Source organism: Pseudophryne corroboree, chromosome 4 (genome assembly GCF_028390025.1).
Source record: "Pseudophryne corroboree isolate aPseCor3 chromosome 4, aPseCor3.hap2, whole genome shotgun sequence".
Lineage (NCBI taxonomy): Eukaryota > Metazoa > Chordata > Amphibia > Anura > Myobatrachidae > Pseudophryne > Pseudophryne corroboree.
Genome location: NC_086447.1, coordinates 508,999,283 through 509,025,287, shown reverse-complemented (window position 1 = coordinate 509,025,287; position 26,005 = coordinate 508,999,283). Strand labels below are relative to the sequence as shown.

Sequence of the window (26,005 nt, the reverse complement as noted above, 5' to 3'; positions counted from 1 at the left end):
TTATTAAGCGGTTGCTCCCTTGAAATATTTCTGTGCACACAAATCTCACCCAGGCAGATACTTGAGTGCAACAACAACAACATTTATCCATGTTGGCGACTGCATCAACTGCCAGGAGTTTGAAATAGGTATGGAAAGTATGGGCTCCTATTGCAAGTTCTATACCCCATCTGGATTTATCAAACTGCCGCGAATACTATAAATGCAGTTCAAAGCAATTATGGAAATGATGTGTTGGCCGCTTGTGTGATCTGTAGGTTAATGGTATACTTTTCAGCAAGCTTACTTTTTTTTAACATTTTTATTATTTTAGTAATCAACGCATCTAAGGGCAGGAAGATACTATTTTAATGCAGAATCCTTACAATTAAATACATCTCTCACAGTTTCCCAAACAAATTAAAGTGACAAGATGACAGCAACATATACACACACTGAAGAGATCGATTGTCCACACTGAAATGTGTTTCTGCAGAGTATCACCTTTCACTCTGCTGCAGTTGTTCTATCCATGTACAAGGCTGTCAGTTTTCTAAAGCGTTTCTTCTTTCATCATAAAATTCTCTTGTAAAAAAAAAATCAAATGCGATTGTTGGGCTAAACCCTGAGAAATGCCACCTTGCTTGTCATATTTCTGGAGTCTGAACAGTTGTCCAGCTAACAGCTGCATTTCTATAAGCTTGGGGCAGGTGGCCCTAGATAGATTCTTGCCACTCACAACTGACTGGATTGTATGTCCACATACAGGCTTTTAGTCCACCGACCTTTAGTCCTTTCATTTGTTTCCATAGTCTGAGTGTATATAGTGTTGTGTGTGCTTTGTTTATGTAATCACAATAAGAATAATACAAATACATTGGACTTGTGTTCATCAGGCAGCTTGGTTCGGAAAGTACATTTTCACAAGGCATAAAAAATATTCACAACAAAAATAGTCTTTTTATTTTTTTTACTCCCCTCATAAGAAAGCGAGTGAATTTATATTAATATATAATTATATATGTATATCTATTTTTGGTGGCACCAATTACTTTGTTGAATATATTTTAAATAAAAATAGGAGTCTTTGAGCAAGGAGGAATGAGTGTGTCTCCTCCGGCTTTGCCTGTGGTAAGGAGTCCTGTTCCCATCCTCTGCAGTCTTAGTGCTGGAACATGTGTTCTGGGCCTTGGGGCAAATAGTTTGAGTCTTTAAGAAGATCAGCTCAGGAGAGGTCCTCCACAGAAGGTGTAGCGTCGAGCTGCAAACCAAGATCACAAGTCTGTTACCACCAAACCAAAGCTCAGAATGCCACCAATTCTACAAGGTAGAGAGGATCTACAGAGGCAACAGGTTTTAAAACCAGTACAGATCCTTGCTTTTATCCTGAGGCTGTAAACCTGGGAATGGAGGAGGCAGAGAAGGAGAGTGAGGAGAGACAGGTGGATGAGATGGGGGGAGTGAATAAAGGTACAAGATTTTTGAGGATAAGGTGAAAAATTAGTAAGGATCACCACTGTATCAGGAAACAGGCAAATTCTGGTATTAGAAATATTTTTTTTTTTAATTAAATAGCAAGAGATTGGAGCAGGAGTAATATAAAAATAGGTTATGGTAAAATTAATAAATAAATTTTATATATATATATATATATATATATATATATATATATATATATATATATATATTTGTACATAAAAGGATAGCATAGTCCACTAAATTTAAGTGCCCTTGTTGTCCACAAATGCAGGCTGAAGCTGAACTGATATTTTTGAGAGTGCCGCCGACCAATTCACTAGGAAATAGTGTCTCATGATTATTTGTGTCGAAGGTCCTCTAGTTTATTGGTAGGCTGCAATCTCATGAAATATGTGTTCCTCTCACAAACTGGCTACTTCCAATGTGTATAAGACCAGATGCTCATTGTGTACCTTCTTTCTAATTTTTCCATCAACTTACTTGTGTTTTCTTTCTTTTCTTTTTTTTCATGTCATAACCACTTATGATTTTATTCCAAATACACGATTTAGCTCTGCATTTCTATATTTTCATTGAACCTGTCACATCATTCTATTTAACTTACTCCATCTAATTTCAGAAACCTACTACTGAAGTTTTTCACTGGCACTCCATCATCTTTTGTTTTCCTTTTGTGTCTTGCCACCATCCCTGCTCTGTTTTCTCTCCCATCTCATCTTACTATTCTATTTTTTCCATTCCACCTTATCATCACAATTTTTGAGACACACTTTCACACCTTTTACCATTTTCACTCACTTTCACTGCTATTGTAGATAATTGTTGTGTCCAAAGGTTGGCAAATTAGATAATTAGTGAAACGTATTAAGTAATTGCTCTTGTAGGAAATAATTATTCTGAATACACCAACAAAGAAAATGAGATATATAGTATTGTCAGTGCATCCTGATTGTTATTCCCCATACAGAAAGAATCCACAGTATATAGTATAAGGCAATGCTAATTGTCCCCTATAGCATCAACACTCCATCAGACTATATAGATATAGTAGCTGTAGATAATAATTGTTTCAGCTATTCGTATTTCTTCAAACTAGAAAGTTTTGACTTTGAAATGTGATAACAATTTGTGTTCCACAATAAAACTATGAATGAGTATGTTGGCAATTTCAAGACTCTGAATATCCCACCCATTACGAAGACTGAAATGATCAAATCATGAAATGAATAACCTGATGTATGGTTAAGCTACCAGGGAAAGCGGAATATAACTAGCGAGAACACAGAAGAATGGGTAGGGCAGGAATGCATTGCATGGGTGACATGACTGACTGCAAGTGGCAGTACACATATTCCAACACAATTCAGAAGAAAGGAAAGTGAGAAGCCAAATAATAGTTGGTTAACATTAAATAGCTTTGAATATATGCCTGTTATACTTTGCTGCATTAACTCCAGTAAGAGCTTGCACTGTCTGAACCTATGCACGTTTATGAATTGTAAATGTTACTGCTTTTGATTGAATGCATTCAGTTTGGTTGAATTTTTTTAATGCATTAAAATAACGTATATATTATTTGCTTTCATATTAAGGTGAGCTAGCTAGGATTAGTGTAAGATATAGTTATTCTGCGATCATTTTTATTGCTCTTGTAACTTCTTGAGATGTATTGGATTCATAGTAAGTAGTGCTAAAGGAACTGCCAGTATCTTATTACTTGATGTGGGTTTTGGTTGGGACTATGGGCCTGACACAGAGATGGAAGCTAATGGATTCACAGCTGCCAATGTGTACACAGTGGCTGTGTGGAAATATGCTAATGCTGCAGCCGCCTGGATTTGTATTGAGTTGCCCACCAGCGGCATCGCGGCACTTGCTTACACAGATGCAGCGTCGGATTCAGAAAGTTAATTATCAAAGATCAGTGTAGCCCTATGATCATGCAGCATGGCTGTAGGACGTAAGACACTGGATAAACTGCAGTTGAGTACAGGATGGCAGTCGCATCCTTGAACATGCTACCAAAATAGTTGCAATACCCCTGCAATTTTGCCACCACTCAGTAACCTCTCCCAAATGCTCCTTGCCTGTCTCTCACTTTGTGAGTAAATCCTCTCTGCGGCAATCGCAGCACATGCACAGTGCTTCTTAGACACATGTGCAGACAGCTGATAAGCTGTATAAAAATGGCATTTCTATACGCTCAGAATCAGGCCGTATGGAGAGATCTAGTGTTTACATTTGACTACACTTGTATATTTTAAGAGTTCACAGAGAAACATATTTGACTTATCTTCCTAGTAGTTTTTCCTGCAATTTGGCCTAGATACAATTCTTAGGTACTGCAATGAGAAAGAGCCCGGGGGTGTTATAAAAGCTTTGAGAGACATAAAAATAAAAGCGAGATAAAGTACAAACCTAACAGCTTCTACAGCTGGGTACACAATGGAGCAACATGTACACAGCCAATATGTCATCCTGACATATAGGATCCTGGGTACACATTGAGCGATGTTATGAGGGACGCAATGATCACTGTTCCGTCCTTCATTACAATGCATGGTGCAACTAGTGATATCGTCAGGCTTAATGTGCAGAACACCAATCCTGACCACATCGCTAGTGCACATATCAGGCATACACACTGCCCCACATCCACCAAATTTAGAGATATATCAGTCCAATCTGTCAGATCAGAAGACATATCGTTCATTTTAAAATGGAAAGTAAATGCATTAAGGATAAATTGTGAAAAGATATCATTACAAGTTTACCAATGTTAATCCTATTAGTAAAGAAGTGTGATAAATTGTACAGTGTGTATCTGGAGACCATACTGGCTCCAATCATTTCCTAAGTAGCACTGCACAATGCAGTGTTATCAATAAACACAATTCCATGACTACAGCCTACATGTAATTATGCAATCAGTCCTGATTAGGCAAAGGAGACTTATAGGCCCTACACACTGGCAGATAAGACTCAAAGACATGAACAATCTCGTTCATTAATGAACGAGATACTGTTCATATCTTTGAGTGCGGAGGCACCAGCGATAAACGATGCACAGCCCCGCGCTCGTTCATCGCTGGTGCCCCATCAGCTGTGCATGCAGGCCAATATGGACAATCCCATCCATATTTGCCTGCACTTCTATGGAGCCGGGAGATGGGGGGAGTGAAGAAACTTCACTCCCCCCGGCACTGCCCCCCCCCGCCACCGGGTCTCCCGTCGGCCGTATTCACCATCAGGCAGCTCGGCGGCGGATCACTTAATGTGTAGGGCCCATAAGGGGTGTATTTACCAAAGGTCCTTTTTCATTGATTTTTACACATTTTAAATAGATGAAAATCAATCTTAATTGATGCTGTGTTTCAGGAGCTAAAACACACATTTGATTTTTTTTAATATTTATTTTTAAATGTCAGTAAATGTGTGTTTCAGCCCTGGAAAAACATCATCGATGTAGATCTATTTTTTTCAATTTGAAAGGGATAAAAATCAATAAAAATTGACCTTTAGTAAATATACCCCTTAAGGATCTTATTTTGAGTCTTATGCATGTCTGAAAGAATATATCCCTAGAATATTTGCAACTGTGCAAGTGCTGCAAATACTACGCATGCTCACCTTGACGGGGGGGATACGAGAGTGGCTGGTTTGATTTGTGCATGGCAGTATCTCTTTATCCCTGAAATAGGAGATTCTGGGTGGCAACTGAGCAGTTACCTTTGAATGCATGGAAAAGATCTGTCTTGCTATTGTCAATGCTTGTGTGAGGTGTGCGTATGGAGAAGGTATACATGTTTCTGATGGATATCTTGTTCCTAGCATAGGGCTGGTGAAAGTGCCAATTATAATGATGACTACTGCAGCTGTGGAAAAACAGTGGGAGGTACGACCGGATGCATGAGGCTATACCGATACTAGCATTGGCTTATGGTAGTAGATCTGGCTACCGCAGCCATCCACGTTTGTTGACATTTTGTGTCCAACCCTGATTTAGGTCCTAAAAGTTTATCAATGAATAATCAACCTCTTCTAGTGCTGGAAGACAAGGACTATCCAGTGCATTATGTTCTATGGAGTAGGATGTAATGCTTACAGAAACAGATTTGATAGACTATAGCTCCTGTCCAATCTGATACCACATTCATTATACACCTTCAGCTCGGACATACTTTACTTAGGAGTCATGTCTGATCTGTTGTGTTTATAGCTCTCTGCTCCTCCTTCTGGTGCCAGCGACCATAATCAGTAATTTTGGGACTTTACTGGGGTTGTTGAGCACAGCCTTTGAACATTTTAAGGATAATGAACATAAAACATTTGAGTGCACGAAAATTAAGTTAGTAAAGAAATAGGTGAAATCTATAATGTCTGCACTCAGTAAAAATAGAGTCAAAATTCACAATTAATTGAAACAAATATTAAAAACTAGGAACACTGATTGTGAAACAAATACATAACATATACATAAATGCCGAAAATAAGGGACCTTTTATTAAACTATAGTCAATATATTTCTAGTTATGAAGCATGCAATGTATGCAAGTTATGAGGCATGCAATGTAAGCAATACGAACAAACAGCTTTGCAGGCACCATTACAGGTTTTCAGCATTTTTCAAATGTGAAACGGCCGCTCTTTTATTGTTTGCATGGTGTGAATATGGGGTTTATTCATGAAGCAGTGAAAAGAGTGGAGAAGTATGCCAGTAGAGAAGTTGCCCATGGCAACCAATCAGCTGCTCTGTATAATGTTATAGTATGCAAATTATAAACGTAACATCAATGCTGATTGGTTGCCATGGGCAACTTCTCCACTGGCTTATGTCTCCACTCTTTTCACTGCTTCATGAATAGACCCCTATATACTTTACCACTTGTAGACTTCATAGGTTTTTTTGTATGGCTATTTTGATTAAATCAACACCTCAGTCAGGATGTTCCTTTTGGCAAATGCTATTTGTAATTTACTTTCTAGTGACAATAGAAATACACGTAATTCCTTTTCAGTACAAGTCCATCCAAGGTTAGAGATATTTGCATGGCAGCCCTTCAAGTCACTGCAGTACTCCCTGAGCAGTAACTTCCAAGAAGTGACTTCTCCTGGATAGGAACTGGTTTAGCAATGTTAATAGTGTGTATGCATTTTCTTTTCCACTATATTGGCATGGCTTTCTATCTTCTAGCATAAAGCATTTCTACAAATGAGAAAATGATATTCCCCTTTATATTCAGTATATTAATATAATAATGGTGAATACAACTTTTGTAGATGTGATTTGTGAATATCAGTCCTTGCTTACCTGCATCAACATTAAGGCTAAGGCTTTGTCCCATGTCTCCTGCTGGACCAGGATATGGACCTGGAGTTGTCCATGCAGAGGCAGATGGTTCTCCTTTGCCCAGGTCACATTGTGCTGCAGCTGCCGATGTTCCAGCAGGGGTGATCCTGTGGGGTCGGACTGATGCTGGGACAATTAATGAGCTATAACGAGGATCAAAGTGAGTACTATAAACTTCATGCATGCCAGGCCGGGGGTAACTTGATCCCTGACTGTTTATAGCTCCCCCAATGGAGTATGGGTGATGGTGGTGATGGTGGTGTGCATGATGCCAGGGCTCGGGTGGACCCTGATGTAGATGGCTATGAAGAGAAGCTGGGGAATAGTGATCTGCTCCAAGGGAGATTTCTGTGTGCGGACCACTTAGAGGATTTCCAAGGCTGCTGCCCAGTGATGAAGGAGCTGTGATTGCAGACGGCTGGAAGCTGCTGTTCCAGAAGGACGGAGGAAAGCTTCTTTGACTCATTGGAAAAGAAGGGTCTATGGAAAGACAAAAAAATTGATGGTTTATGCAATTGCTATTCAAAGTAACACAACGTGAGATGAAAAATAAAACATAAACTCTATCATTCCTATTACTGATCAGTTGATATTATTCTTACTTTTGCCTCAAACATTTGAACTGCATATATTTTATATAGTTTAGAATACTGTGCTTAGCATTAACAATGTGTAGGCTCCAAAATAAATTGCATGTTTTTCACAAAACATATACTAAATGTCCATCTAAATATCCAAAGAAAAGGTAACACAGAAATATTACTAAACATCACTAAACAAAATCTAAAACAAATTATACAGCATTACAAGTAAGTCATACTCAGTGATCACCAGACTCAAGAAAAAAACACCCAGAGAGAGATTTTTTAGTATTGTGGTGTACACTTGTTTGGTAATTCCATTTAAAGGGTTAAAATCAGTAAGAAATGATAGGTGTCATCAGCAGATCAATCAATGCCAAACCTGGACTGAATTGTTAAAATGGACAAAATAAAAATATTAATAATTTACACATATATATATATATGTCAGCAATATGAATAGTTTTTCTTTTTGTATTTGAGAAAGGCCACTTTGCCTTCTTTGGAGTGACAACTTTTCTATCCAAATGCAATAGCAGGAAAATCTCTTTTGCTGTAGGCCACTTTGCCTTCTTTGGAGTGACAACTTTTCTATCCAAATGCAATAGCAGGAAAATCTCTTTTGCTGTCAAATGGTGAAGAGACTATTTAGATATTGGGGGGAATATAATAGGGTGTGAGTATCAGAAAGTGAGAGATTTTGTGAGAGTTCTCCTGTTTTTTTTTTTAAGTGGCAAATCATTTACATGGCAAAATCAACCTGATTTTGCCATGTAAATGATTGCCACTTTAAAAAAAAAACAGGAGAACTCTCACAAAATCTCTTACTTTCTGATTCTCACACCCTATTACATCCCCCCATTATATTTAAACATGTAAGTGCCCAGTGATCTACTGTCACCATCCCTAGAGAATTAAAAGGCAATCATCCTAAAACAGATGATCACAAATCCTGAACAAGTATAAGTATAGTCACAAGAGCCAAGTATTACATGAATCCAAACATGCAATCGTAAGTGCAAGCAGCACGCCAACCCTTCTTAATCATTATGTCCATTGTCAGTGTTATATTATTAGAATATCATATCAATTAGCATAGATAAATAGAGAAGAGAATACAAAAGAATGAGTAACTTTGTCAGCGGTCCCGACTAGCTTGGCATGCAAACAAACTTTACACTTTCTAGTAGGAAAAGAATACTCTAAAACAGCATAAACTGAACTTGAAACCATAAAGATCAGAAATGTAAATAAACAGTTTAGCTGAAATGTGTTCATGGAAATAAACCTCTGGTGACCCTGAGGGCAATTTACAAATGATGATTAGGGAATAATAACAATATACAATATAAAGGATTACTGTGACATCGCCATGGTATCTACACTTTTACAACAAAAAGAGGGAAACCTATATGGTTGCATAATCTATTAAAGACACCCCATATATTTTGTAGTTGCAAAATGCCAGAAAACATTTCTGGGACATTACTCCTACATCTGCTTCTATTAGGGATGTGCCATATGCTAGTAGTCCAATAATGTTCACCAAGTATGTTCTGATCAACACTTCTACAACATGTGCTCATTTTAATGGAATTTGCATCCCAATTTGTATTATACAATTTATTGAAAATCACACTTTCAGGAAATGGACAGAGTAAAGGATCTTTGATTATTTGTTGCTTTGGCCCTCTGCCTCAAATGTCACCCTTCCATGGTTTGTATGCTGGCATAACCCAAAAAAAGTGGACAGTGTGAAACATCAGAAACAGAAGCTACAGCAAAGCACACAAAATCCTTACACCATTCATGTCACTGAGGATTCCTATGACAAACATACTTGCCACAAAAAGGGTGTCCAACATTTGAATACATGTTTGTAACAAGAGCAATATGTACTATATACCCAGAGGAAGAAAAGCCTGGCTAACATCATCTATTGGCTGTAGGATGTTTAGTGAATCTCAGAACATGAAGGCACCCCTATTCCATCTTCCACAATACAGTATTTTACTGGTGCAGACTTATTGCAGAATCCTTCTCCTCTAATTCCAGTGTTCTCAATTAAATGGACCAAGAAGCCAACAATCAGACCAATGACTGAGGAAATGTTCCCATAGGAGCACTATTATGCTGCACTGTGTAAGTGGACTGAGAAAGGGGCATACAGTATCTGCACTAAATAAAACGACTTCTTGTTTCAGCATCAACATGTGTCTTCAATATACAAGTCTGTGACAAGAGCATTTGTTATGTTCACCCTCATGCTATGAAGTAAGGATTGGTATACAACTTATTCCAGTTATCATGACAGATAAGCATTTAGATCTGCAGCTACAGAGAATGCACTGTGTGCATGTACATCTAAACATGAGTGAACCATTTCAGATTGTGTCTATATATTACATGTCCTGAATAATATCACTGTGTCAAATGTGAATGATTAAAAGTTTCAAACATCGTTTTATTAAGTGGAATCTGAAATTAGTATTTAGAAGAAGGGACAAAGACTATGGATTAGAGTGTCACTCACAAAATCATTAGTTTTGTAGGCTGCCGTGAATTTTGTATCACCTCATAAGTGTGTCGTCATCTCACAATGTGGACAATTCACTGAAGTAATCAGTAAATAAAAGCACAGCACACTTGCTCATCCACATACACATTTGTGATAGAGTAACTGATATGGCAACCAAACTGTGATATATGATGTTATCTGTACATTCCAACTCATCAATGCAAGGTTAAATATTACTATTTCCAAAACTGAATAAAGAGAGGTTTCTGTATATTTTGGGTCAATAAACAAAGTGTCAATTGCCTCAATTGCTGCCTCTGACAATAACAAACCTTCACAATTATTATTTATTTATTAGCATTTACTTATATAGCGCCAGCATATTCTGTTGCACTCTACAGTAGTAAAACAAGACTGAGTCACAACAGACAGACAAAGAGGTACAGTAAGAGGACCCAGATGGCAAGATTATACTCTATATTGTAAATGCTCTAAACAAATGATAGCAGAGCTTTTATTTCTAGTAAATACATTATTCTTTTATATGAAAAACGTGTACAAATAAGAATATGAATTCTTTAAAGAGATACATAATCAAGGCTTCAGAACTGATCTGTTTTTACATCTCATCACAGCAGACATTCATTTACACTTATTGCAGCTTTAAGAACGCAGAAATTAAAATCTACTGTGCTTAAGTATCAGGCCAAAAGAGAATGGACATGCTGGAGCAACACCGATTAATGAATGATATATTTGTAACACACAAAACAGAGCAATAATTGATCGTTTTGTGTTATTCTTCTAATGAATTTGGCACATAATCACTTTTAAAGTTTCACCCAGATCCTTGGCTATATGTCAGTGCTAAATAAACGCAATGACACAATATTCACTTATAACAGTGCTATATATAATGAAATGTTTTACTAACCATAGCCCTATTGAAGTCTAATAAACTTGTAGTGATACTTTTTTTTAGTTTTAGAATCTATAACATACAGGCAGTTTTTACTTGCATCATTGTAATAATGTGCAGAATATACTAATGTGCACACATACACAAATAAAATGATTTCCAACAATTTTAACAAATCGACACAATTTCTTGGAACGTTTGTTTTGCATCTTGGGGAAGTTAAACAATTAAAACCAGAAATGTCACCTATTGGGGATTTGCTGCCTTAAGCGCATGACTATCTATCGCCTAACATTGCGCTGAACGCAGATCCGATGTACTGAGATAGGGCGCATAATATCCGTGCGCAAGGTAAAGAGCGTCAGCTGTACGCATCAGTTATGGTACATTACTGTATACACAACGCATCAATACTCGAAGTATTAACGTTAACCTTACGATTTCATTTATTACAGCAACACCACAAAACAGATTATTTGGCAGAATGAGGTGTATTTATTATCTTTGCTCCGCTCACCTCTCCATGAGCTGGCGCTCCGTGGCGTCTTGGCACTGGCACTGCTGGGGGAATAACTGCTGGGCAGGCTGAGTGCTCTGCTGAAGTGCTCATCCACCACCGAGCTTATATCTCCCTGGAAATAAGTGAAGAGGACACATCTGGAGTTTATGTATTCTGCTTCTGGGGGTCTTTCTTTCTCCGGGCTGCAGTCCTCTTCCTTAATGCTGGCTGGTGCATGGCTGGAGAAGGAACTGGCACTGCTGGCGCTGCTGCTACTGGCACTCTCTGGGGCTTCCTGCATCTTCGAGTAAAAGGCTAGTTTCTGTACAATGTAATCAGAGAAGTTAGTGTCAGCCGTATGGAATGCAACATATCAGCAACTAACGCAACACTACAGTGTATCTCTAATACTGTAACGATGAGCAATTAAATCATTTTGCATTAAGGCGGTTTAGTCAGCGCCAACTATCCCTCATGTAGAGTAAGGCTGGGTAACAAGTCTCACATGCAGTGTTGTATTGATAGTACAGTGTATTGCCACACCTGACACACTAGTTATCCATCTCTCCATTTGGTAAACAAAGGTTCATATTCAGCCCTTGCCACACCTGACACACTAGTTATCCATCTCTCCATTTGGTAAACAAAGGTTCATATTCAGCCCTGCACTCCCATAAATTCCTTAATAGATTTAGCTAGTGGTCCTAATACAGAATTAAACTAAAGTTGTCTGAGTTTCAATCTCACAATAAGCATTATACAGTTTACTTAACAAGAAAATACTCATCTAGATCATTAACGCAATCAGCTTACAGTTCATAAATCAAAATAATAAATCAAAACGAATCATTTATACATAGTAATCCATATCTAAACAAATACAGATTTTGGAAGAAACACCATTAATATTATTAAATACTTTAGACCACTGTTATTATATCAGCAATACATACTGATGTAACAATTTCTCAAGCCCTGTGGAAAAGTCACTGCACAAGTAAACGCATTATAAATAAGTATCCTAGCACTTACTTGTGTTTCCTCCAAGCGTATAAAGCGCTCTTCCCCATACTAAGACAAGCAATGCAGAAACAGCGCAAATGCGTGCTTCCCTGCGCTTCGGTCCGGGAGGGGAGGAAACAATGGACACTGCTCCGATTTCTGTCTGCAATGCCTTTCACCACGGAATGACATGCAACGGACTAGAACAGGTGCGGGCTATGGGAACACGGCTGTGCAGCCCCACAGACAGACTGGCATCTCTCAGATTTAAGTATTTTATGATGACACAAGTACAATAGAGACCTGAAGACACAACGAATTAATTATCCTGTATGATCTTAACACACTATAACAAAAATGCAATGTATCCGATGTCACACTATTGCTATAATATAGGTTACTATCTTTTAAATTGCGCTGTATAACTGGGAAATATAAGAAATAGCTCCTGCACCTGCTTTGCTATGACTAATTGCTCTCAGCATGATGAGTAAGTAAATACTACTATCAATTGCACTTAATTACGTGTAGCGCAAATCGCAGCATGTTGACACCTCCAGAACTGGGCAGTGTGTCAGCCAACTTCACAATATATCTATAGCTAGACATCAGCTCTAAATGTAACATTTCTATTGCAGGTTATTCTAAGTGCACATTGATACATGGTTAGTTTGTGCAGATCACCATGCAGCCATGACTTTGTACATAGCGCAGGATTGTCACTTGTATAACGTACCTGGTGGTAAGGACTATACGCTGCTGCAAAGTAAGACTGAGGAGGACCATACACTTGGTACATTACATCCAAACAGCTCATGGCTAGTCACAGTTGTTGCTTTAATGCTTTTTGGGGTTAATCTTTGTATTTTTCGTGTGTTTGTTCATTAAGGTCCAGTGTGGCTTCTATAGACAACCCTTCAGCTGTAAATGTCCCTTAGAGCATGTGGCAGGAGTTGGAGCAGCAACATATGTGAGATACCTGGCAGAGATATCCGTCTGCTGCAGTCCGCGATCCAGACCACTACTGACTCCAGCATAGGACGAGCACAGTGCAGCAGCCAGCCGGCAGCTGAGGGGACATTTAAATCTCACGCAGGCGCGTCATTACGGTCCTGGCAGGCTGGCTGAGACATGAAGAGTAAGAGGGAGGGCAAGGAGAGGTGGGGAAACAAGAAACCAATCACACAGTCTTGTGTTTGCTATTGTGTCCTTGTGTCGGGAGATGCTATAAGTAGATTATTCTCTTGTTATGGTTGTCTGTAGTCAGGAGAGCATAGGGTTAAACAGTTGTTTTTGTAGCTCTTTGAAGAGATGACAGGTTTCATTTATTGACTAATTTACTGTTTCAATGTAATTATCCATATTTATCAATCTGCTTACACACATTATATATATATATATATATATATATATATATATATATATATATATATTATACAGAGGTCTTACAGGTGAAACTTAGAAAATTAGAATATGGTGCAAAAGTTCATTTGATTAAGTAATTCAACTTAAAAGGTGAAACTAATATATACTCATTACATGTAGAGTGAGATATTTCAAGCCTTTATTTGTTATAATTTTGATGATTGTGGCTTACAATTTAAGAAAACCCCAAATCCCAAATCTCAGAAAATTAGAATATTACATATAATCAATAAAAAAAAAAAGGATTTTAAATACAGAAATGTCGGCCCTCTGAAAAGTATTGTCATGTATATGTACTCAGTACTTGCTTTGGGCCCCTTTTGCATGAATTACTGCCTCAATGCGGCGTGGTATGGGTTCTATCAGCCTGTGGCACTGCTGAGGTGTTATGGATGACCGGGATGTTTCAATAGCGGCCTTCAGCTCTTTTGCCTTGTTCGCTTTCATGTCTCTCATCTTTCTCTTGGCAATGCCCCATACATTCTCTTTTTTTCTTTAGCCTAGGTAAGATGCTTCTGTCGTTGTTTGTTGTTCAGGAACGGCTTGACAAAAGGAATACATCATTTGAAGCCCATGTCCAGGATCCGTCTGTATGTGGTGGATCTTGATGCACTAACTCCAGCCTCAGTCCATTCCTTGTGAAGCTCCCCCATACTTTTGAATGGCCTTTGCCTGACAAGAAAAAAAACTGATCTGTTGCTCAGTGGTCCAAAGTCCTCTGCTGGTGTTGGTCCACTGTGCTTTATTAAGTCCAGAGTCAACGCAGCCGTCTACAAGGACATTTTAGAGCACTTCATGCTTCCTTCAGCAGACAAGCTTTATGGAGATGCTGACTTCATTTCTCTCACGTCCTAGAGGATGCTGGGGTCCACATTAGTAACATGGGGTATAGACGGGTCCACCAGGAGCCATTGGCACGTTAAGAATTTGAGAGTGTGTGCTGGCTCCTCCCTCTATGCCCCTCCTACCAGACTCAGTTTATGTGCCCGGAGGAGCTGGTCACAGCTAGGGGAGCTCTCCAGAGTTTCCCTAGAAAAGTTTTATTTAGAGTTTATTATTTTACAGGGAGGCTGCTGGCAACAGCCTCTCTGCTTCGACTAAGGGGGGGAGTAGTGTCCGCCCTGTGGGATCTGAGCCACTTACTCCGCTGACAGGACACTGAGCTCCTGAAGGGTCAGATCGCTCCCCACCGCAGGGGATCGCTCGCCCAAGCAGCATGCCACCACCCCCTTACAGAGCTGAAGAAACAGTGGCGAGTGAGACACCGACCCCCCCCCCCCCCCCCCCCCCCCCCGATGTGAAGATGGTGGCAGCAGGGTAGGAGCGCAGTATTAACTGCGCTCCGGGAGGCTCAGCATTACATGAGTGGCGCTGTAAGGGTCGCCCTGAGCCAGCGTTACACCCTAGACTAGTCCCAAAGCCTGTCGGGGTCCTCGGATCTCAGCCAGCACTCCATCCTCAGGCCAGTATAATCAGTGGAAGAGCGGGAAGACAGCACCATTTTGGGGGTGGAGCTTCTCAGAGCAGACCCAGCAGCGTTCAGCACCATTTTCCTGCCTGCACAGCGCTGATCAGGAGAAACAGGTCCCTCCACAGCAACTCCAGCTATCTGTAAACGGTACCAGGGGGTTGTAGAATGGGGGGGGGGGGGGGAGACTGCAATACGACTGTGTAACCTATTAAGGGGCACAGTCAGCGCTAAAGAGGGGTCTCCCTTTGGTTAGAAGCGCTGTGTGTGGGTTGGCTCCAATCTCTGTGTCTCTCTTGCCATTCTTGGTGGGGGGGGGGGAAACTCTGCCTGCCCTCCCCTGTGTGTGTGTGGAGTGTTTGGTTGTCTCCTTTAGCTATGTCCAGGGACACTGTGTCATATGCTGCAGAGGATATGTCCTCCCAGGATGAACCCATTCCATGTAATCAGGATAGCACTGGTTTAGCACAGAATCCAGCAAGGGAACCTGAGTGGTTTTCCTCTATCAAATCTTGGATTTCTCAGATTTCAGACAGGGTTGCAAGTAATGAATCTGCAACCCAGGTATTACAGAACTCTATGGCAGTATGGCCCGATTCTGGTACCTCAGGACGCTCCGCTATATATCCCCAGAAACATGCTCTTGTTCATGTCATGCAAGATGACACGGATACCGATTCTGACACCACAGACGGTAATGGGGATGTGTTGCGGGGGTCTGCCTCTCTTGCAAAGGGGGTGCAATTGATGATAGAGGCTATCAGGGATGTGCTGAATATTAATGATACCACGCCTGAGCAGGTTGAGGAGGCTTTTTTCACTGAAAATAAGAAAGCCTCGCTAACCTTCCCTGCGTCAAAGGAATTAAATGCTATATTTGAGAAAGCATGGGAAAACCCTGAGAAAAAATTCCAGATCCCTAAAAGGGTCCAGGTGACGTTCCCTTTCAATGAGGAGGATAGAAAAAAATGTGAAAACCCGCCAATTGTTGACGCATCTGTGTGCAGACTCTCAAAAAAGATGGTGTAACCTGTTCCGGGATCTACCGCCTTAAAGGAGCCAGCTGATCGTAAAATTGATAATACACTTAGGGGGTCATTCTGAGTTGATCGCTAGCTGCATTTGTTTGCTGTGCAGCGATGAGGCAAAAAAATGGCACTTCTGCACATGCGTATGCGACGCAATGTGCACGCGCGTCGTACTATTGCTACGAATGATGTAGTTTCACACAAGGTCTAGCAAAGCTTTTCAGTTGCACTGCTGGCCGCAGAGTGATTGACATGAAGTGGGCGTTTCTGGGTGTCAACTGACCGGTTTCAGGGAGTGGTTGGAAAAATGCAGGCGTGCCAGGAAAAATGTAGGCGTGGCTGGGCGAACGCAGGGCGTGTTCGTGACGTCAAAACAGGAACTGGATAGTCTGAAGTGATCGCAAGCGCTGAATAGGTATTGAGCTACTCTAAAACTGCACAAAAAAAATTTGCCGCCACTTTGCGATCCTTTCGTTCGCACTTCTGCTAAGCTAAAATATACTCCCAGTAGGAGGCGGCATAGCATTTTGCACGGCTGCTAAAAACGGCTAGGGAGCGAACAACTCGGAATGACCACCACAAATCAATGTACACCATTTCGGGGGCCATATTACGTCCCACTATTGCTAGTGCATGGATTGCAAAAGCTATAGTAAAGTGGTCAGGCACCTTACTTGAGGATTTGGATACAATGGATAAGGGTGATGTTGAATTGTTTTTGCGTAACATTCACGATTCAGCAGGTTTTATGGTAGAATCCATGAAAGACCTGGTTTCCATGGCTGCGGGAATCTCTTCCATGTCTGTTTCAGTTCATCGGGGACTGCGGCTGCGCCAGTGGTCGGCCAACGCGGAAACCAGGAAAAGTGTGGAGTCCCTACCCTACACAGGTCAGGCTCTCTTTGGGGAAGCTTTGGATGCGTGGATATCCACGGCTACAGCGGGTAAGTCTCCGTTTCTTCCTTCAGCTGCACCTGCTTCGAAGAAATCCTTCTCTTCATCAGCATCACAGTCCTTTCGGCCTAACAAGCCTAGAAAGGCCAAATCGTCCAATACCTTCTTTAGGGAAGGTCAAGTTAAATCCAAGAAACCTGCTACTGCAGGTTCCCAGGAACAAAGCCTGTTTCAGGTACGCCAAAGTCCTCCGCACGACGGTGGACCGCGCGGCCTGGAGGTGGGGCCGGTGGGAGCGAGACTCAGACAGTTCAGTCACGTCTGGGTATTGTCCGGCCTGGATCCCTGGGTGATAGGTATTGTGTCCCAATACCTGGAATTTCAGAATCTCCCTCCTCACCGATTTTTCAAATCAGGCTTGCCAGTTCTACTGGCAGACAGAACTGTCCTACAAGAGGCTGTCCAGAAGTTGGTGGAGGCACAGGTCATTGTGCCAGTTCCTCCTCATTTGCAAACCACAGGTTACTATTCAAACCTTTTCGTGGTACCGAAACCGGATGCTTCGGTCAGGCCCATTCTGAACCTAAAATCACAGAACCCCTTTCTAAAGGAGTTCAAGTTCAAAATGGAGTCTCTCCGGGTGGTGATATCAGGTTTGGAAGAGGGGGAATTCCTTGTATCCCTGGATATCAAGGATGCGTGCCTCCACATTCTGATTTGGCTGCCGCATCAGGCTTATCTCCGTTTCGTATTACTGGACTGTCATTTCCAGTTCCAGGCCCTGCCATTTGGACTCTCAACAGCACTGAGGGTGTTCACCAAGGTGATGGCAGAGATGATGATTCTCCTCCGCAAACAGGGGGTGAACATCATTCCATATCTGGACGATCTGCTGATAAAGGCATCGTCCAAGGAGAAGCTGTTGTAGTCCATTGTTCTCAAAACCCACCTACTCAGACTCCACGGTTGGATTCTGAACCTTCCAAAATCACATTTGGAACCAACCCAGAGGTTGTCTTTTCTGGGGATGATCCTTGACACAGAAGTGCAGAGGGTGTTTCTTCTGCAGGAAAAGGCGTTGGTGATACAAACAATGGTCTGTGATGTCCTGAAGCCAGCATGGGTGTCGGTTCATCAATGCATTTGCCTTTTGGGAAAGATGGTGGCCTCTTACGAGGCTCTCCAGTACGGGAGGTTCCATGCTCGGGCCTTTCAACTGGATCTCCTGGACAAGTGATCAGGATCTCATCTCCACATGCACCAGAGAATTTGTCTGTCACCAAAGGCCAGGATTTCACTCCTCTGGTGGCTCCAATTGCCTCACCTTCTGGAGGGCCGCAGGTTCGGGGTTCAGGACTGGGTCCTTCTAACCACGGATGCAAACCTTCGGGGTTGGGGCGCAGTCACTCAAGGGGAAACCTTCCAAGGAAGGTGGTCAAGTCTGGAAGCTGGCCTGCCGATCAACCTCCTGGAACTAAGAGCCGTCTACAACGGTCTTCTTCAGGCGGCCCATCTTCTAAGAGTTCGGGCCATTCAAGTACAGTCGGACAATGTAACGATGGTGGCTTACATAAACCGACAGGGCAGAACAAAGAGCAGAGCTGCAATGTCAGAGGTGACAAGAATCATCCTCTGGGCAGAAAGACACACGTTCGCGCTCTCAGCAATCTTTATTCCGGGAGTGGACAACTGGGAAGCAGACTTCCTCAGCAGACACGATCTCCATCCAGGGCAGTGGGGTCTCCATCTGGAGGTGTTCAAGGAAATAACAGACCTTTGGGGGTTACCCCAAATAGATATGATGGCCTCTCATCTCAACAAGAAGCTTCAACGCTATTGTTCCAGGTCGAGGGACCCACAAGCAGTGGCAGTGGACGCCCTGGTGTCTCCGTGGGTGTTCCAGTCGGTGTATGTGTTTCCACCACTTCCACTCATTCCAAGAGTTCTAAAGCTCATAAGGAGAACAAGAGTTCAAGCGATCCTCATTGCTCCAGACTGGCCAAGGCGGGCTTGGTACGCGGACCTTCTGAATCTCTTGCAGGAAGAGCCGAGGCCTCTTCCTCTTCAGGAGGACCTGCTGCAGCAGGGGCCGTTCGCCTATTAAGACTTACAGCGGCTATGTTTGATGGCATGGAGGTTGAGCGCCTGATACTTGCTCGGAAGGGCATTCCTACCCTGATACAGACTAGGAAAGGGGTAACGTCTAAGCCAGGGGTGGGCAATTATTTCAGCTAAGGGGCCACTTGACATTTCCTGTCAGTATCCGAGGGCCACATACAACATAGCAGCTCCCCCCACTTGCCAAAAATATAGGGACGTGCTTCATGTGGAAGGAGTGTGGGCAAAAAATAATACAGATTCATATTAGGCTGCACAATAGTCTCCATTATTCAAATTGCGCCACACAGCGCCACTTACACACATTACACCAGATAGAGCCCCTTTTACACAGTATGGAAGGTAGAGCCCCTTTTACACATTACAGCAGGTAGAGCCCCCTTTTACACATTAACATCTTATTTAGGATAATTATTGTGCAGCAAGCAAATTATCCAGTGTCTTATGGCCCCTGGGGAAAGGTGTGACACAGTGACAGAACACGGGGAGGGGGGTGACAGTGACAAAACACGGGGTGTGTGACACGGTGACAGAACATGGTGGGGGTGACACGGTGACAAAACACGGGGGGGGGAGTGACATGGTGACAGAACACAGGGTGTGTGACACGGTGACAGAACACGGGGGGTGTGACACGGTGACAGAACACGGGGGGTGTGACACAGTGACAGAACACGGTGGGTGTGACACGGTGACAGAACACGGTGGGGGTGACACAGTGACAGAACACGGGGGGGGGGGGGGTGACAGTGACAGAACATGGGGGGGTTATACGTGACAGAACACGGGGGTGACATGGTGACAGAACACTGGAGGGGTTGGTACAGCGAGAGCTTAAGATCTCTCCCCCAAACCTAAAAACAGACTGACACCACTGCCCGCACACACAAATATACGCACACTATCACACACACTATCACACACACACACACACACACACACACACACACACACACACACACACACACACACACACACACACACAAACACACCCCCACCCCCCTTTCTTTCTCTCACTCACTTTTCCCATTAACTTTACTGATCTGGCTGGCTGGCAGTGGCAGGAAGGATGGATCTATTCTGTACAAGTCTGGCTCTTGTCCCGTGTAGCTCCGCCCCCTGAGGTCCCGTGTAGCCCCACCCCCTCCTCTGCACACAGCTCCGCCCCTTTTCGGCTGAACCCAGCCGTTGTCACTGGGGACTCTGGAGGAGGGAGGAGGCTGCTACAACGCAGCAGCAGGGGAGAGAGGCACCGCCGGCAGCTTGGAGGTACTGCAGCTCAGAGCAATGACAAGCAGCTCAGCCGTTCGGGCCGCTTGTCATTGCTCGCTGGTGGGAGGCAGTGGGCCGGACAGGATCGGTTTGCGGGCCATATTTTGCCCACCCCTAGTGTAAGCATTACCATCGTATTTGGAAGACATATGTCTCTTGGTGTGAGTCCAAGAAGTTTCCTATGGTGGAGTATCAACTGGGATGTTTCCTCCTCTTCCTTCAAGCAGGTGTGGATATGGCCAAAGAAAAAGATAGCAGCCTTTGATAAGGCTGCAGTGCCTGCAGCGAAACGCGTCAGGAGGAGGCTACTTGGGTCAACAAATTACGCCAATTTATACTGCCATATCACATCCGGACCAATTACTGGACTTTCTTCCATCTGCAGAGGAAACGAGACAATTCCTTCACAACTGGAAACACCATCCACCCTTTCTTCATAAAGAGGACACCGTGTTCAAATGAGGATCCCAAACCTGGCTGGTTTTGAGTTAAACATCAGAGACACTCAAAAGGGACTACACCTCTAACGGTCTTTCGGGTAAAGTGCATTGGTGTGGCTGCGCCGTCAGCCTGTCTCCATCTGCTTTATGATCCAGTTTTATCAATAGGAACGGATGCTAAAGTGATAGGCGGTTACAAATATTTGACCCATAATTGTTGTTTTTTAATTGTCTTTGGATTGTGTATCCAATTTTTATTGAGGCCTAAATTTTATGTTTTATTAAAATTGAAAAATTTATTATCACTCAATCCTTCTCACTAGAATTCATATTTAACAGTTTGAATCGCGCTGCTATCTTTTTCTTTGGTTTTTTCTTGGTTTTTCTTGGTTTAATGTTGGGGTTTGACTATCCCCAAATGTTATAGCAGCAGCATTAGAGATACAGCACCTGTAAGCGCCCGATCTTCCATCCGTTAGGTGTGGATATGGGCCTGAGGTTGGGATCTGTGAAGGTCCAGATTTCGGCCATGTCCATTTTCTTCCAGAAACAATTGGCTACATTCCCGGAGGTTCAGACCTTTTTGAAGGGAGTTCTGCACATTCAACCTCCCTTTGTACCGCCTACGGCGCCTTGGGACCTTAACGTGGTGTTGCAGTTCCAGTCGGACTGGTTTGAGCCTCTACAGGAGGTTGAGGTCAAATTTCTTACATGGAAGGCTGCCACATTGTTGGCCTTGGCTTCTGCTAGACGTGTGTCAGAATTGGGGGCTTTGTCCTGTAAAAGCCCTTACTTGATATTCCACGAAGATAGAACTGAGCTCCGGACACGTCAGCAGTTTCTTCCAAAGGTTGTGTTGTCATTTCATATCAAACAACCTATTATGGTGCCAGTGGCTACTGACTCCTCAATTTCGTCAAAGTCCTTGGATGTTGTGAGGGCTTTGAAAATCTATGTGAAGAGGACTGCTCGTCACAGGAAATCGGACTCTTTGTCCTGTATGATCCCAAGAAAATTGGGTGTCCTGCTTCAAAGCAGACTATATCTCGCTGGATTAGGCTCACTATCCAGCATGCTTATTCTACTGCAGGATTGCTGAGTCCAAAATCTGTTAAGGCCCACTCTACTCATGAGGTGGGGTCTTCCTGCGCGGCTGCCCGGGGTGTCTCGGTGTTACAACTTTGCCGAGTGGCAACTTGGTCTGGGTCGAACACGTTTGCTAAGTTCTACAAGTTCGATACTTTGGCCTCTGATGATCTGAAGTACAGTCAATCAGTTTTGCAGGAGCCTCCGTGCTCTCCCTCCCATTCTGGGAGCTTTGGTACATCCCCATGGTACTAATGTGGACCCCAGCATCCTCTAGGATGTAAGAGAAAATAGGATTTTGGTTACCTACCGGTAAATCCTTTTCTCGTAGTCCAGAGAGGATGCTGGGCGCCCACCCAGTGCTTCGTTTTCCTGCAACCATTATCTGGTTCAATACAACTTTGTTTAGTTATGTACTGCATTGTTACTTGGTAAGTACGGTTTCAGCAGTTGCTGAGTTTTTCAAGCTAGTTAGCTTGAGGTGCCTTGTATGTGTGAGCTGGTATGAATCTCGCCACTATCTGTGTTAAATCCTTCTCTCGAAGATGTCTGTCTCCTCGGGCACAGTTTCTAGACTGAGTCTGGTAGGAGGGGCATAGAGGGAGGAGCCAGCCCACACTCTCAAACTCTTAAAGTGCCAATGGCTTCTGGTGGACCCGTCTATACCCCATGGTACTAATATGGACCCCAGCATCCTCTACGGACTACGAGAAAAGGATTTACCGGTAGGTAACCCAAATCCTATTTTTCCAGCAGGACTTGGGCCATGCCCATGCTGCCAAAAGTACCAAAACCTGGTTCAATGACCAAGGGATTACTGTGCTGGATTGGGCAGCAAACCCGCCTGACCTGAACCCCATAGAGAATCTATGGGGCATTGCCAAGAGAAAGATAAGAGACATGAGACCGAACAATGCAGATGAACTGAAGGCCACTATTAAAGCATCCCGGTTTTCCATAACACCTCAGCAGTGCCACAGGCTGATAGAATCCATGCCACACCGCATTAAGGAACTAATTCATGCAAAAGGGGCCCAAACCAAGTACTGAGTACATATGCATGATTATACTTTTCAGAGGGCCGACATTTCTGTATTTAAAATCCTTTTTATATTTATTTTATGTAATATTATAATTTTCTGAGATTTGGGAATAGGGGTTATCTTAAGTTGTAAGCCACAATCATCAAAATAATAACAAATAAATGCTTGAAATATCTCACTTTGCATGTAATGAGTCTATATAATATATTAGTTTCACCTTTTAAGTTGAATTACTGAAATAAATGAACTTTTGCACGATATTCTAGTTTTCTGAGTTTCACCTGTATTGTATGTATGCATGGTTATCAAGTTATCTATCAAAATCTGTCTGGGGCATATTTATTAAAGAGGCATATGGACATCGGCCCCCACTGAAGCATTTGCACAGGTTGATGGATGTGTATGCAATGTAAGCCTGATGAGGGGAATGACCTGGTTCAAGCTGGCAGTGTCTGAACTGACTTCACGTGTGGCAAGTTCGAAGGGTTGGAGAACCTTGCATTCCCCCTCCTTTGCCTATATCATAGGTGGATGTATAGGCTTGAATGGCCTTTTGCTGCTCCTCCATCCTCTGAAGCATATAGAGTGTTGAATTCCACCTCGTTACCACCTCTTGCCTCAGGTGATGGCAGGGCAGGTTCCGGAGTGTTTGATGGTGCTCCAGTCTTTGGCACGCGGTGGCTGACTGCTGAAAGTGGCCCACAATTTTTCGGGACACCAACAGCATCTCCTGCATGCCCCTGTAATTTGTCAAAAAATTCTACACCACCAAATTAATTGTATGTGCAAAACATGGGATGCGCTAGAATTTGCTCGGATGTAATGCACGCACAATATTGGTCGTGTTGTCTGATATCACAAATCCCCAGGAGAGTCTAATTGAGGTAAGCCATTGTGCAATGGCTTACCTCTTATGGAAAGTGGTGATACATAGTGTCGCCTGCCTAGGAACGAGTTGGTGTTTGCGAGATGCTGCTACTGGTGCCACTGCTGTTGTTGCTGCGGAGGCAATACATCTACCCAGTGGGTTGTCACAGTCATATAGTCCTTAGTCTTCCTTGTTCCACTTGTCCACATGTCCGTGGTTAAGTGGACAGTGGGTACAACTGCATTTTTTAGGACACTGAGGACACTTTTTCTGACGTCTCTGTATATTCTCGGTATCGCCTGCCTAGTGAAGTGGAACCTAGATGGGATCTGGTACCGGGACACAGTACCTCAAACAATTCTCTAAGTCCCACTGAACTAATGGCGGATACCAGTGTTGGCCAAGGGTCAGGAGGGTGTAGAGTAAAGAAAGACAAAATTTGTGAGGTTATGTGTATTGTACAGAGAGGATGTAATTAGATATGGAAGCATAGAAGGTTATGTGGGTGGGTCTGGAATTTTATAGGCTTGTCTGAAGAAGTGAGTTTTCAGGGAACGTTTAAAGGTTTGAAGACTAGAGGTGAATCTTATTGTTCATGGGAGGGCATTCCACAGAGTGGGTGAAGCCCAGATAAAGTCCTGTAATTTTGAGTGGGAACAAGTAATAAGTGTGGATGAGAGATGCAGATCTTGTGCAGAGCGGAGTAGGGAGATATTTTGAGATGAGTGAAAAGATGTATTTTGCTGCAATATAATTAATAGCCTTGTATGTAAGTAAATGTATTTTATATTTAATACGGTAGAATACCGGTAACCAATGGAGGGACTGACAGAGCGGATCTGCAGACTATGAACATCTAGCGAGGAAGATTAACCTTGCAGCTGCATTCAAAATGGATTGTAGTGGTGAGATCCTATGTTTGTGAAGACCAAACATAGGAAACTATTACAATAATCAATTTTGGGAGATGATGAGAGCATGGATTAGAGTTTTTGCAGTGTCTTGTGTAAGGTATGGTCATATTTTGGATATGTTCCTTAGATGTATGTAACAGGATTTTGAGACAGATTGAATGTTCAGTGTTCAAGAATAACACCTAGGCAGAAAGCTTGTGGGGTAGGGTTGATTGCTGAGTTATCAAGAGTGATAGAGATATCAGGTTTGTAACTACTATTGGCCGGTGGAAATATAATTAATTCTGTTTTGGAAATATTACGTTTGAGGTGGTGAGATGTCATCCAAGATGAAATGCCAGAAAGGCATTCAATGACATGGGCAAATACAGATGGTGACAAATCTGGGGAGCATAGGTAGATCATTGTTTAAAAAAACAAACAAACAGAAATCAGACTACTCGTAAAACTTGGAAATGATTAAATTTTGTAAGAAAGTCAATACCCGAGGAACTGTTATTTTCAAACATAACAGTGATTTCAAAAGATAATAAAGATCCACATAACGGAATAAATAATAATATAGGCTCAATTAATGTTCATGACAATCTTAAAAAAAATTGGTTTAAAAATGTTATTTGATCCTACCAAAGACCAACTAGGACCCATGCAACGTATAAAGACAATGTATAGAAAATAATAAACATAATCCACACAATAAAACAATAAAAAAGAATCTCCCTCTCTCTCTCTCTCTCTCTCTCTCTCTAGATTTTGAGTAACATTTGATAAGGTAAATGTAATTGTTTATTCTAGGTAATAAAATTGGTTGGCATCATGGGAGAGTTTACATCATATATTAAAATCTGCAAATTTGAGAATTGTGGATTGTCAATCAGATTAAGCTAAAATTAAATTTGCATCAAGCATTCCCTTTATCCCTTTATTATTTGCACTAGTACTGGAAGTTCTTACTAAAACCATTTAAAAAAAAAAGCTGTGTAAATTGGTAAAACAATCTGCAAATGAAACATTTTTGCAGATGACATTAATATCCATATCAGATCCCATAATCTTTTTGCCAAACATTTGCAAGCATCTACAATTTTATATTGACTCAGGCATTCAATTTACTGAGAATAT

The 26,005-nt window shown here is 42.2% G+C and overlaps 1 protein-coding gene across 5 annotated transcripts; it reads right to left on the bottom strand.

The window, feature by feature from the left end:
- Positions 1–326: 326 nt before the first annotated feature.
- Positions 327–13,397, bottom strand: VGLL2 (vestigial like family member 2). Of its 5 annotated transcripts, none has more exons than XM_063917204.1 (4): positions 13,064–13,397; positions 11,344–11,647; positions 6,770–7,288; positions 327–1,379 (listed from the first exon to the last, which is right to left on the bottom strand). In XM_063917204.1, exons 1-4 carry the CDS (start codon positions 13,142–13,144, stop codon positions 1,336–1,338), a joined length of 948 nt encoding a protein of 315 aa, XP_063773274.1. In that variant the 5' UTR covers positions 13,145–13,397; the 3' UTR covers positions 327–1,335. The 5 variants fall into 5 exon arrangements, with proteins under 5 accessions (XP_063773274.1, XP_063773275.1, XP_063773278.1 ...); XM_063917205.1 differs by having other exon boundaries at positions 327–1,240; positions 13,064–13,395; XM_063917208.1 differs by having other exon boundaries at positions 13,307–13,391.
- Positions 13,398–26,005: the final 12,608 nt, after the last annotated feature.

Excerpts from the sequence above, each read along its gene's own strand:
- VGLL2 (XM_063917204.1), bottom strand. The coding sequence starts at position 13,144 with ATGAGCTGTTTGGATGTAATGTACCAAGTGTATGGTCCTCCTCAGTCT. Across the intron at positions 11,648-13,063 it reads CGTATAGTCCTTACCACCAG|AAACTAGCCTTTTACTCGAA; the intron begins GTACGTTATACA and ends TACATTGTACAG. Across the intron at positions 1,380-6,769 it reads TAGCCTTAATGTTGATGCAG|GTTTACAGCCTCAGGATAAA; the intron begins GTAAGCAAGGAC and ends CTCCATTCCCAG.